Source organism: Amblyomma maculatum, chromosome 5 (assembly GCF_055883805.1).
Source record: "Amblyomma maculatum isolate TAMU_Amacu chromosome 5, ASM5588380v1, whole genome shotgun sequence".
NCBI lineage: Eukaryota > Metazoa > Arthropoda > Arachnida > Ixodida > Ixodidae > Amblyomma > Amblyomma maculatum.
The window spans coordinates 17,105,103-17,116,627 of record NC_139348.1 but is presented as its reverse complement, the minus strand read 5'-3'; the positions used below and the strand labels follow the sequence as shown (position 1 = coordinate 17,116,627).

Here is an 11,525-nt window from a genome sequence, read left to right as displayed (position 1 = left end):
CGGGTTTTGTGACAATGTCAAATCTAGCTGTTTTCTCGTTCCCAAAGCCTAAACATCATTTTACGAGCTTTGCGCTTGAACAATTAGCACAAAAGCAAGTCCAACTTGATCGCACTTTGATCGAATTGACCCATAAGGACTAGAAAGGAGTACAATCGAACCCCGCAAGGATGAACGCAGCTTAACCAAACTATTTTGGATTCATGGCCATTTTGTCGGCGAAGTATCAGCGCTCGTCCTGTGGCCTTCTTAGCCCCCTCTTTTTCCACGCTGTTTGATACGATAGAGAAGCATCATAACGTCCTAAAGTATCATAGAACAATCATCGTCGTAAAAATTAATTGAACAAAATTCTCGCCACAACGAACATTGTTTGATGCGCCTTTCCGCTCCAACGAACATTGTATTATATGAATCTGGGTTTATAAATGTACACGACAGTGGGCATGTCAGCTGGCATCCAGTCGACACCATGTCAAATCCATTCCTGTTTTTCATGCAGTTTGCCCTAATCGTCTCGACTGCGGAAGCCGGCGCTGTGAACACGGAATTCATCCTCGCTGAACGCCTACGCCAGCACGGAGACTGCGCAAAAGAAAAAGAATTTCCGAATCTGAGTGACTGCTGGGGATCGCCACGTGCTACCTCATCGACGTCATCGACGAACCACGATATAAAAGCCCTCCTGCCATCATCCTTCTTCAGTGGGCATGTCAGCTGGCATCCAGTCGACACCATGTCAAATCCATTCCTGTTTTTCATGCAGGTTAGTAGCAATGTTTCTACAATCAAATCCAATAATATGTGCCTTATCCAGCTGACATGCCCACGTAGAGTGCTTGAAGTTTATTTTATTGGTCGTGACTTCATATTGTCTCTACTTATGCTGTGTGGCGACATTGAGTCCAACCCTGGGCCACCCACTGAACAGCTACTGACCCAGCTCCTTGAAGGCCAGAAAGATATTCAGCGGAGACTGGGCGAAATTGAGGCCAAATTGCACAAAGTGGAAGAATTCACATCAGCTATAAATGAATTCAGAGATTTAAGCCGGGAGCTAGAATCACGAGTTACAGGCTTGGAAAGGAAGCTTGTCGACCTAGAAGACCGGGGCAGACGAAATAATGTAATCGTGTTCGGAATTCCTGAAAAATTGAATGAAACTCACGAGGAACTGTCACAGAGTGTGTTGAAAGGCGTGTTCTGTGACAAAATGGACACGAAAGTTGTTTCAGCCGAGAGAATTCATAGAATCGGTCGCAAGCAACCTAACAAGCATCGACCTGTTATTATCAAGCTGATGGATCATCGTGAGAAAGCTAACATACTGAAAAACTGCTCGAAACTAAAAGACACCGATTACTCTATTTCAGAAGACTTTTCGTATACCACGCGGCAGATACGGAAGAATCTCTGGGAAAGCACCGCAGAGATTCGAAAAGCCGGTCAGAAGGTTAAGCTAATCTACAATAAGATAAAAATTGGTGACGATCTGTTTGTTTGGAATGACACTAGCAAAGAAAGAGTCCTACACTGTAAAAACAAAAACACCTTTTTGGGCATTTGTCTGATTCAAAACACCCTTACACCCTGAGTCTAGGGTGTTCGTGCCATTGGAAATCACCTCTTGCATGCCAAAGGGGTGCTTTGGTTGGAGAATATGCCTTAGGGTGTTACGGGCAAGCAATATCACCTAACATGCTGGGGGTATATGGCTGCTTAACTTCGTAGCCTTTTATACACAAGCGGCGCTGCTAATATAACCCAACACCTAAATAAAGCCCCAAAAGTAACGTTAAAATTAAAATTACACACGAGTGCTTTCTAAAAATGAAACAGAAACTGAAACAAAATTTCACCGCCAGGAGGCCGCCGGTAGCTACGAACGCTCTTTTCAAATTTCACAATATGGCCGTTAGCATTGTGGGGTGCGTTTCGACCAGGTTTCACCGAATGCTGAATGTGCTTCTTCGATTGTGTACCCTCGTGAAATGTGTTGCATTTCCCGTGCATATGTGTTACAGAAGTGTGTACGCTTGTGAAGTGCCTTCTACATGTGGTGTTTAACGCAAACGGGCATTTATCGTGTCGGCAAGTGTCCGGGCTTCTTTTTGCTTTGCTCAGTCCGAAGGACTGCTGCGCCGCTTTATGTTTAAGATGTTCGAAAGAAGAAGGCATGGACGATTTTTTTTTCTGCGTGACTAAGAGGTATATGCGCCGATTACATTGCACTCGCGCTGAAATCGCACTGGTTGGTTCGGTGCCGGTGATACGAAGGTGGACAGCGTACTTTGCGGCTGACGCAATCGTCTGTAAAGGTAAGCCTATTCTCACGCATATTGCGCTTTGTGGGAACAGTGTCCTACCGGATTGCTGCATTCTGTGTCTTTTTGTGCCGGAACGCTCCAGAATGTGCTGAAATGAAAACGTGAGACACGCACTTGTTTTCACCTGGCTGCCAAAATGGCATCGCCCATGTGGTAGATGTCGCGGCGAGTTACGCAGATTTCGCGCAAGAACATCAGTCTCAACTTTCTTGAACAGAAATAATGTATGTGCTGCGTTTCCTTGCATTTTGTACGCGCAGGAGGTTCACGAAACGATTTTCGTTTCTTGACAGTTTGATACTTGCGCTCAGTTCGCAACGACTCGGTTTTGTTCTACCGTTTCCGTTCGTGCGGCAAGGTCATGTTGGCGTACTACCTTAATTCTCCTAGCACTCTCGACTCCCCCCTCCCCTCTCCTCCCTTATCTCTTACACTTCGGGCTCGCTCTCCTGAAACCTCTTTCATGCTTCGTCGTCTTCTTTCACTCCGAGCACCGCGACCCCCCCCCCCCCCTCCCCCTTTTTTTTATTTACTCGGAGCATAGGCGCGCACCGTCCTGCTGCTCGGGGAGCGTCCTCCCGCAGCCCTTCTGTTTAAACTTTTTGTTCAGGAGGCTATGTTCGTTCTCGGCGGCCGTTCAGCGCGGCACGCCTCTGCGCTCGTGCTCTCGGCATCGAAGTGAGCTGGTCGGCCGCCCTAGTTGCATTATTCCAAACTGCGTAAACAATATGCCGCTATCATCGCCTATGTTAACTTCCCCGCGTCTGGATTTGCCTTTTTTAATCACAATGGGAGCATTTTTCATTTTACGGGGACTATATTTTGCGGTTGCATGGAGTGTGAATTTGCATTTTTATTATGCTGCTTTTGTTAATGGCGTTTACTTTCGCTCTCGAAGAATCATTTAGGTACGTATTTTATTTTCAGCAAGACTTCAATTAAGGCACTTGTGCACGTGCTAAGTCAGCTGATGTGGTTCAAACCATCCAGTTTTCATTATTTTTGTGGTCACATTTCAACATAACTGTTTGACCGCAATACTTGATTTTTGTAGTGTCTTTAGACTAGAATAAATGGATATTCGGTACTGATGCCTCAGCATTCAAGTAGAGGTCGACAGCTTGAATTCTGTGGCCAAATATTGTACCGGATGTTGCTATTACAAAGCTTGATTCTGACCAGATGTTTACTTTTTTTTTTTTTGTCTTTTGCTTAAATGTACACATGAAGCGGTTATTATAGCCTTACTCGCATATGTATACCTTCTTTGCTCATCACAGTGTGCATATTGCAGGCAAATTTGTGACTTACTGTTATTAAACAATTTGTAATGTATGTGTTGAAAGCAGTTTACTGATTTAAAGGGCCCAGAAAACAATTTGATTTTCATATGCTAACGATGCATGTCTGTAGATTGTGTCTAAGAATTGAAGCCTACTTTTTAAAGCTGAGCGGGGACCTTTAGTTTAGAGATATATTACATATTTTATTGCCATTCAGCCGTGTGCCAAGTTGAGGGAAGGAGGATCATAATTTTTGCTTTGTTATTTTTTATATTAGACTTTCCTTAATATTTCTTGCAGTTTGGCGATGAGTGGCAAAATACTGATGGTTTTTGCAGTTTTCTAACCTTAGTAAATATTTGTATTTGCTGTTTGCTAATGCCAGTTTTTTTTTTTTCAGATATGTACAAAGGCATCAATTGTTCTAGCTTTTGTACAATGATTTTTAATATTCAGTTACTTGAAACATTGAGTAAAATGAATTCTTTATGGCTACCATTCACACAAACTTGCAGTTCGTACATGACGTCAACATGCTGATCAAGAAGGACGGCAAAGAGGCAGTTGAAATTGGCCTTAACAAGACACTTGTCTTGGTTTTGAAGGACACCATTCGTGCAAGAAAAAAGGACATTGCCCGGGTGCTCGAAGTATGTTTTGAGGGAATGCGTGAAAAGAAAAAGAAGCGTAAGTATTAAGCTGTTTCCTTCTGTTTGCTGCATGTGCTATCTAATTGGCAGTTTTTCGCTAAATGCCTACATTTTTGCCATTTTGCATTGCCTTATAGATATACTAAAAACATGGCTGAGCATCAGAAAGAATATTAAAACCATAACTAGCCTGTGCATTTCTTCTTATGTAACAATTTTCGCATTAGCTAAATTTAAATTACCTATTGTTCTTCTCCATTGTAATGGTGCAGCCTTTTCGAATCTGTTCAACTAGTAGCAGAGAATTAGGTCATACCTGATTCAAATCTTCACAAGCTTTGCTAATTTTTGCTGTTAGATGTTTGGCTTTCAGTTTGCGTGCCTCTACATGTTTTCAATTTTGTTTATTTGCCTTCCTAAATTAGACAATAAATTATCGCCTCAAAACTCGGCTGTCTCTTTTTACCTGCAAGGAGGTACACCATTGTTGTGTTGCTTATTTCTATTGTAGATGTACAGACAGTATGCATTCTGCAACTCTTGGCAAACATTGGGAACCAGCCGGGAGCTCTGGATGTTGTTTGTATCATTTGTAAGTTTTCTCTTTGTCATTTGAATACTCAGGAAGCCTACTTGAAACCGACATTATTAGCGAATTTTATTTGTTTCTAAAATGGTTTACAGTCTAACTTGTAATATGTATTAGTGATTCAGAATTCAAATAGAAATACACTGTAAAAACAAAAACACCTTTTTGGGCATTTGTCTGATTCAAAACACCCTTACACCCTGTGTCTAGGGTGTTCGTGCCGTTGTAAATCACCTCTTGCATGCCAAAGGGGTGCTTTGGTTGGAGAATATGCCTTAGGGTGTTACGGGCAAGCAATATCACCTAACATGCTGGGGGTATATGGCTGCGTAACTTCGTAGCCTTTTATACACAAGCGGCGCTGCTAATATAACCCAACACCTAAATAAAGCACCAAAAGTAACGCTAAAATTAAAATTACACACGAGTGCTTTCTAAAAATGAAACAGAAACTGAAACAAAATTTCACCGCCAGGAGGCCGCCGGTAGCTACGAACGCTCTTTTCAAATTTCACAATATGGCCGTTAGCATTGTGGAGTGCGTTTCGACCACGTTTCGGCGAATGCTGGATGTGCTTCTTCGATTGTGTACCCTCGTGAAATGTGTTGCATTTCCCATGCATATGTGTTACAGAAGTGTGTACGCTTGTGAAGTGCCTTCTACATGTGGTGTTTAACGCCAACGGGCATTTATCGTGTCGGCAAGTGTCCGGGCTTCTTTTTGCTTTGCTCAGGCCTAAGGACTGCTGCACCGCTTTATGTTTGAGATGTTCGAAAGAAGAAGGCATGGACGATTTTTTTTTTTCTGCTTGACTAAGAGGTATATGCGCCGACTACATTGCACTCGCGCTGAAATCGCACTGGTTGGTTCGGTGCTGGTGATACGAAGGCGGACAGCGTACTTTGCGGCTGACGCAATCGTCTGTAAAGGTAAGCCTATTCTCACGCATATTGCGCTTTGTGGGAACAGTGTCCTACCCGATTGCTGCATTCTGTGTCTTTTTGTGCCGGAACGCTCCAGAATGTGCTGAAATGAAAACGTGAGACACGCGCTTGTTTTCACCTGGCTGCCAAAATGACATCGCACATGTGGTAGATGTCGCGGCGAGTTACGCAGATTTCGCGCAAGAACATCAGTCTCAACTTTCTTGAACAGAAATAATGTATGTGCTACGTTTCCTTGCATTTTGTACGCGCAGGAGGTTCACGAAACAATTTTTGTTTCTTGACAGTTTGATACTTGCGCTCAGTTCGCAACGACTCGGTTTTGTTCGACCGTTTCCGTTCGTGCGGCAAGGTCATGTTGGCGCACTACCTTAATTCTCCTAGCACTCTCGACTCCCCCCTCCTCCCTTTTCTCTTACACTTCGCGCTCGCTCTCCTGAAACCTCTTTCATGCTTCGTCATCTTCTTTCACTCGGAGCGCTGCGACCCCCCCCCCCCCCCTTTTTTTTTTATTTACTCGGAGCATAGGCGCGCACCGTCCTGCTGCTCGGGGAGCGTCCTCGCGCAGCCCTTCTGTTTAAACTTTTTGTTCGAGGAGGCTATGTTCTTTCTGGGCGGCCGTTCAGCGCGGCACGCCTCTGCGCTCGTGCTCTCGGCATCGAAGTGCGCTGGTCGGCTGGCCTGGTTGCATAATAGTTTATTCCAAACTGCGTAAACTATATGCCGCTATCATCAGCCTATGTTAACTTCCCCGCGTCTGGATTTGCCTTTTTTAATCACAATGGGAGCATTTTTCATTTTACGGGGACCATATTGTCACGAAGACAGGGATTTATGGGTATCGGCAACAGGGGCAACAGGGGCACTCCATGCGGTTGCATGGAGTGTGAATTTGCATTTTTATTATGCTGCTTTTGTTATGGCGTTTACTTTCGCTCTCGAAGAATCATTTAGGTACGTATTTTATTTTCAGCAAGACTTCAATTAAGGCACTTGTACACGTGCTAAATCAGCTGATGTGGTTCAAATCATCCAGTTTTCATTATTTTTGTGGTCACATTTCAACATAACTGTTTGACCGCATTACTAGATTTTTGTAGTGTCTTTAGACTAGAATAAATGGATATTCGATACTGATGCCTCAGCATTCAAGTAGAGGTCGACAGCTTGAATTCTGTGGCCAAATATTTTACCGGATGTTGCTATTACAGAGTTTGATTCTGACCAGATGTTTACTTTTTTTTTGTCTTTTGCTTCAATGTACATACGAAGCGGTTATCATAGCCTTAGTCGCATATGTTTACCTTCTTTGCTCATCACAGTGCGCATATTGCAGGCAAATTTGTGACTTACTGTTATTAAAAAAAATTGTAATGTAAGTGTTGAAAGCAGTTTACTGATTTAAAGGCCCAGAAAACAATTTGACTTTTATATGCTAACGATGCATGTCTGTAGATTGTCTCTAAGAATTGAAGCCTATTTTTTAAAGCTGAGCGGGGACCCTTAGTTTAGAGATATATTACATATTTTATTGCCATTCAGCCGTGTGCCAAGTTGAGGGAAGGAGGATCATAATTTTTGCTTTGTTATTTTTTATATTAGACTTTCCTTAATATTGCTTGCAGTTTGGTGATGAGTGGCAAAATACTGATGGTTTTTGCAGTTTTCTAACCTTAGTAAATATTTGTATTTGCTGTTTGCTAATGCCAGTTTTTTTTTTTCAGATATGTACAAAGGCATCAATTGTTCTAGCTTTTGTACAATGATTTTTAATATTCAGTTACTTGAAACATTGAGTAAAATGAATTCTTTATGGCTACCATTCACACAAACTTGCAGTTCGTACATGACGTCAACATGCTGATCAAGAAGGACGGCAAAGAGGCAGTTGAAATTGGCCTTAACAAGACACTTGTCTTGGTTTTGAAGGACACCATTCGTGCAAGAAAAAAGGACATTGCCCGGGTGCTCGAAGTATGTTTTGAGGGAATGCGTGAAAAGAAAAAGAAGCGTAAGTATTAAGCTGTTTCCTTCTGTTTGCTGCATGTGCTATCTAATTGGCAGTTTTTCGCAAATGCCTACATTTGTGCCATTTCGCATTGCCTTATAGATACACTAAAAACATGGCTGAGCCTCAGAAAGAATAATAAAACCATAACTAGCCTGTGCATTTCTTCATATGTAACAATTTTCGCATTAGCTAAATTTAAATTACCTATTGTTCTTCTCCATTGTAATGGTGCAGCCTTTTCGAATCTGTTCAACTAGTAGCAGAGAATTAGGTGATACCTGATTCAAATCTTCACAAGCTTTGCTAATTTTTGCTGTCAGATGTTTGCCTTTCAGTTTGCGTGCCTCTACATGTTTTCAATTTTGTTTATTTGTCTTCCTAAATTAGACAATAAATTATCGCCTCAAAACACGGCTGTCTCTTTTTACCTGCAAGGAGGTACAACATTGTTGTGTTGCTTATTTCTATTGTAGATGTACAGACAGTATGCATTCTGCAACCCTTGGCAAACATTGGGAACCAGCCGGGAGCTCTGGATGTTGTTTGTATCATTTGTAAGTTTTCTCTTTGTCATTTGAATATTCAGGAAGCCTACTTGAAACCGACATTATTAGCGAATTTTCTTTGTTTCTAAAATGGTTTACAGTCTAACTTGTAATATGTATTAGTGATTCATAATTGAAATAGAAATACTACACAAGTTTTCATCACAACTGTGAATTCTTTGCTGTGAAAGGATTATTTGCACTGTAAGTACAATCAAAAGCACTTTTAAGAGACTCCTGCCATCACATGCTTACCACGTCGTATTGCATACAAGAGTCACCTGATGAAGCACTGGTAATGTCAAGACTGGTGCAGTGTGCCATTTGACTAAGCACTCTGCTGCAGTGGACCAGCAGTGCTTTATCAGATGGCTCTTGCAGGCCGCTTGGTGGGGTTCAGCATTTGCTGGAAAGGGGTCTCTCAACCTGCTCATGCATGCTAGTACCTAACATGTTCCTAATTTCTGGAATATATAATCTGAGACTGCTTCAAAAGAAATATTTGCCACATTGTCTTATCCTACAGGCTTCTGAAGGTGGGTAATGCAGTTTAATAGTTGTTTTAAAAAAATGCTGTAATTTGCTAGCCAAGTTTGAAATGATGTGATGATTTTAATTCTTCTGAGATTAGGTTTACCACATTGGTTGGGAGAAAATACTGCTGTGTTTCAATGTTCATGCTCTATAAATATAATGCCTTCAACTACAGATGCTAACATTTCATGCATTAACCATGTGGCACTGTCATAGACATTCTCATTTATAGTAAACATTCTCAATAAATCCAAGTTGTTATTTTTGCATTTCAAGTTAGTCAACATATTGTTAGTCATCATCATCATCATCATCATCAGTCTGATTATACCCACTGCAGGGCGAAGGCCTCTCCCATATTTCTCCACTTAACCCGGTTCTGTGCTAGCTGCATCCACTTGACCCCTGCGAACTTCTTAATCTCATCCGCCCACCTAACTTTCTGCCGCCCCCTGCTACGCTTTCCTTCCCTTGGAATCCAGTTTATTACCCTCAGCGACCATCGGTTATCCTCTCTTCGCACTACATGTCCTGCCCATGTCCATTTCTTCTTCTTAATTTCCACTAGAATGTCGGTAACTTGAGTTATTTCTCTGACCCACTCTACACGCTTTCTATCTCTTAATGTTACCCCTACCATTTTTCGTTCCATAGCCCTCTGGGTTGTCCTCAACTTAAGTAGAACTCTCTTGGTTAGCCTCCACGTTTCAGCCCCATAGGTGAGTACAGGCAAGATGCAAGAATATTTTTAGTATTCGAACCTTTAGTATTTCAAAGTGCTCAGACTGCCTGCCGCTATAACGATTACAACTTCTTGAACACTTGAGCTTCCTGCCGCCTCTTGAGGCTCACCACTGATGTTCTGGATGTCTATGTATACAATGTGCTATGCGTGGAAAATGTTTTAACATGCCATGCTTCAGTGTTGACATTTTTTAGAGCTTCTGCTGTTTGGTTGTTTGGTAATGCTCTGCTGTTGCACATGTAATTGTAGCTCAACTCGAAGCTCCAGTGTACACTTTCAATGAATAATGTGTGATGAAGTTTCAGAACTGTCACATAGAGCAGCGAGAACACTTTTCCCTTGTTACTAAACCTTAAGTGTAAACACTTCAGGAAGCATTGCGATGACCTAGGGCTTGGCTGGTTTATACTTAGCACAAGAAGACGTGCAAAAGTTCAGAAATGCATTATGTGTTATGTATTACATGCACTTTTTTTTTGTAGTGCCCCATCACTAAGTATGCTCTTTCCACGTTTTTTTTTGTTTGGTTCTGCAGTATCTACTTGGCCAGTGCAGGGTATGCTGTAGGCCTAGTGTGAAGCCTTCAATTGAGCCAGCTGTTAATATTTTAGTAGTAAACACCGTGCTCCAGTGCTGTTCATTGTTTATTTACATTTTTAACTATCATAATAAGCATTCCAGTTCATGTGAAATGAAAAGTTCGTGGGGCAGCATAGAAGTTCTCTAATCCAGGTGCTTTTGATGAGTGTAGCCATTTTTGTTTGATAAAATAGCTTGCATAATCTAAAATTACCATGCAACAGCATGCTGCATGAATAAAAATGGGTTGACCTTATGTGCTCTCATTTATGACTTGATCAGACTGCTGGCTTTGTGCCTCCTGAACCAACCATAACAGTATACTCTGCATTATTAATTGTGAGATAACCACCAGTGGTTTCCGATAGTGCCCTTTTCCAGCACACTGCTGTACACTAAAGGGGCATTGGCATATTCTAAATATAGAGTAGAAAATATGTTGAATTTGCTTTTTGCCAGGTGCAGTGCATATTTATACAGCTGCTCTGTTATGCACTTCTTTCACAATTTTATCAAGGAACAGGAAGAAAAGCCTGACACGCCGTGCGTCGGATATACTGGGAGCAGCATCAAAGAAGCTGAAGAGCATTTCCCCTTCATTCAGCAGCGGAAGCTTCTTCGAGTCATCGACTCTACTTAGGGTATTGTTCCAATAATGGGTCGATTTTGGCTGTTCAATCTGACATATGACAAGGGGTCCGACAATTTGTGCTGCTTTATAGAGCACCTCTTTTTGGGCGTCTGCGTGTCGAAGCCAAGATGCGCTGCACGACGCTTTATTTCATCGCTTAAGGCCGAATTTTATGCAAGCGCACGCGTTGACACTGACAAAGAGAAATGTCACCATGCTATTGTGTTCATTGTTCGGTTCTGTTTTTGAAAAAAATTGTATACTTTGTTGTCTGCATTTGTTGGAACTGTTTTGCTTCTTTCATTTTTTTAGGTATTTACGTACATACCATCTATGTTTCTGCCCGTCTGCTAGGCTCTCGGTGGAGAGTGGCAGTATCATTAAATAAATGAGGTTCCATAGCGCGCATCAGTGAAGAAACAAAATACAAGTGCCCCCTACCCCCCCCCCCCCTCCACCAGCACCCGAGCACCCACTAGCCCGAACCCTGACCCTTCTATGCCGAATAAAAGACTTCCAGTTTCCTTCTGTGTGACATTTTTTTGTAACATGCTCTGTGAATTTGAAAAAACAATCATACTGGCATGGGCCATTCGAGATGTCACAATAATGGCATGCAGCATCTCTTTACATGCTCATTTGGCATTACAGGTGGTTAAAATGAATACCATTAAGCTTGATTGCAA

General features: G+C 42.0%; 1 protein-coding gene and 1 long non-coding RNA gene across 2 annotated transcripts; both read left to right on the top strand.

Moving 5' to 3' along the window:
• The first annotated feature begins 456 nt into the window (after positions 1–456).
• Positions 457–1,960, top strand: LOC146187815 (uncharacterized). The gene is made up of 2 exons (XM_084603447.1): positions 457–1,535; positions 1,944–1,960. The coding sequence occupies exons 1-2, from the start codon at positions 473–475 to the stop codon at positions 1,958–1,960; spliced, it is 1,080 nt and encodes a 359-aa protein (XP_084459573.1). The 5' UTR covers positions 457–472.
• Positions 1,961–5,385: 3,425 nt separating this feature from the next.
• On the top strand, positions 5,386–11,203 carry LOC146187814 (uncharacterized). Its single transcript, XR_014707151.1, has 4 exons — positions 5,386–5,779; positions 7,634–7,805; positions 8,279–8,359; positions 10,726–11,203. It is a non-coding gene; the product is annotated as an uncharacterized LOC146187814 (long non-coding RNA).
• The last annotated feature ends 322 nt before the right edge of the window (positions 11,204–11,525 follow it).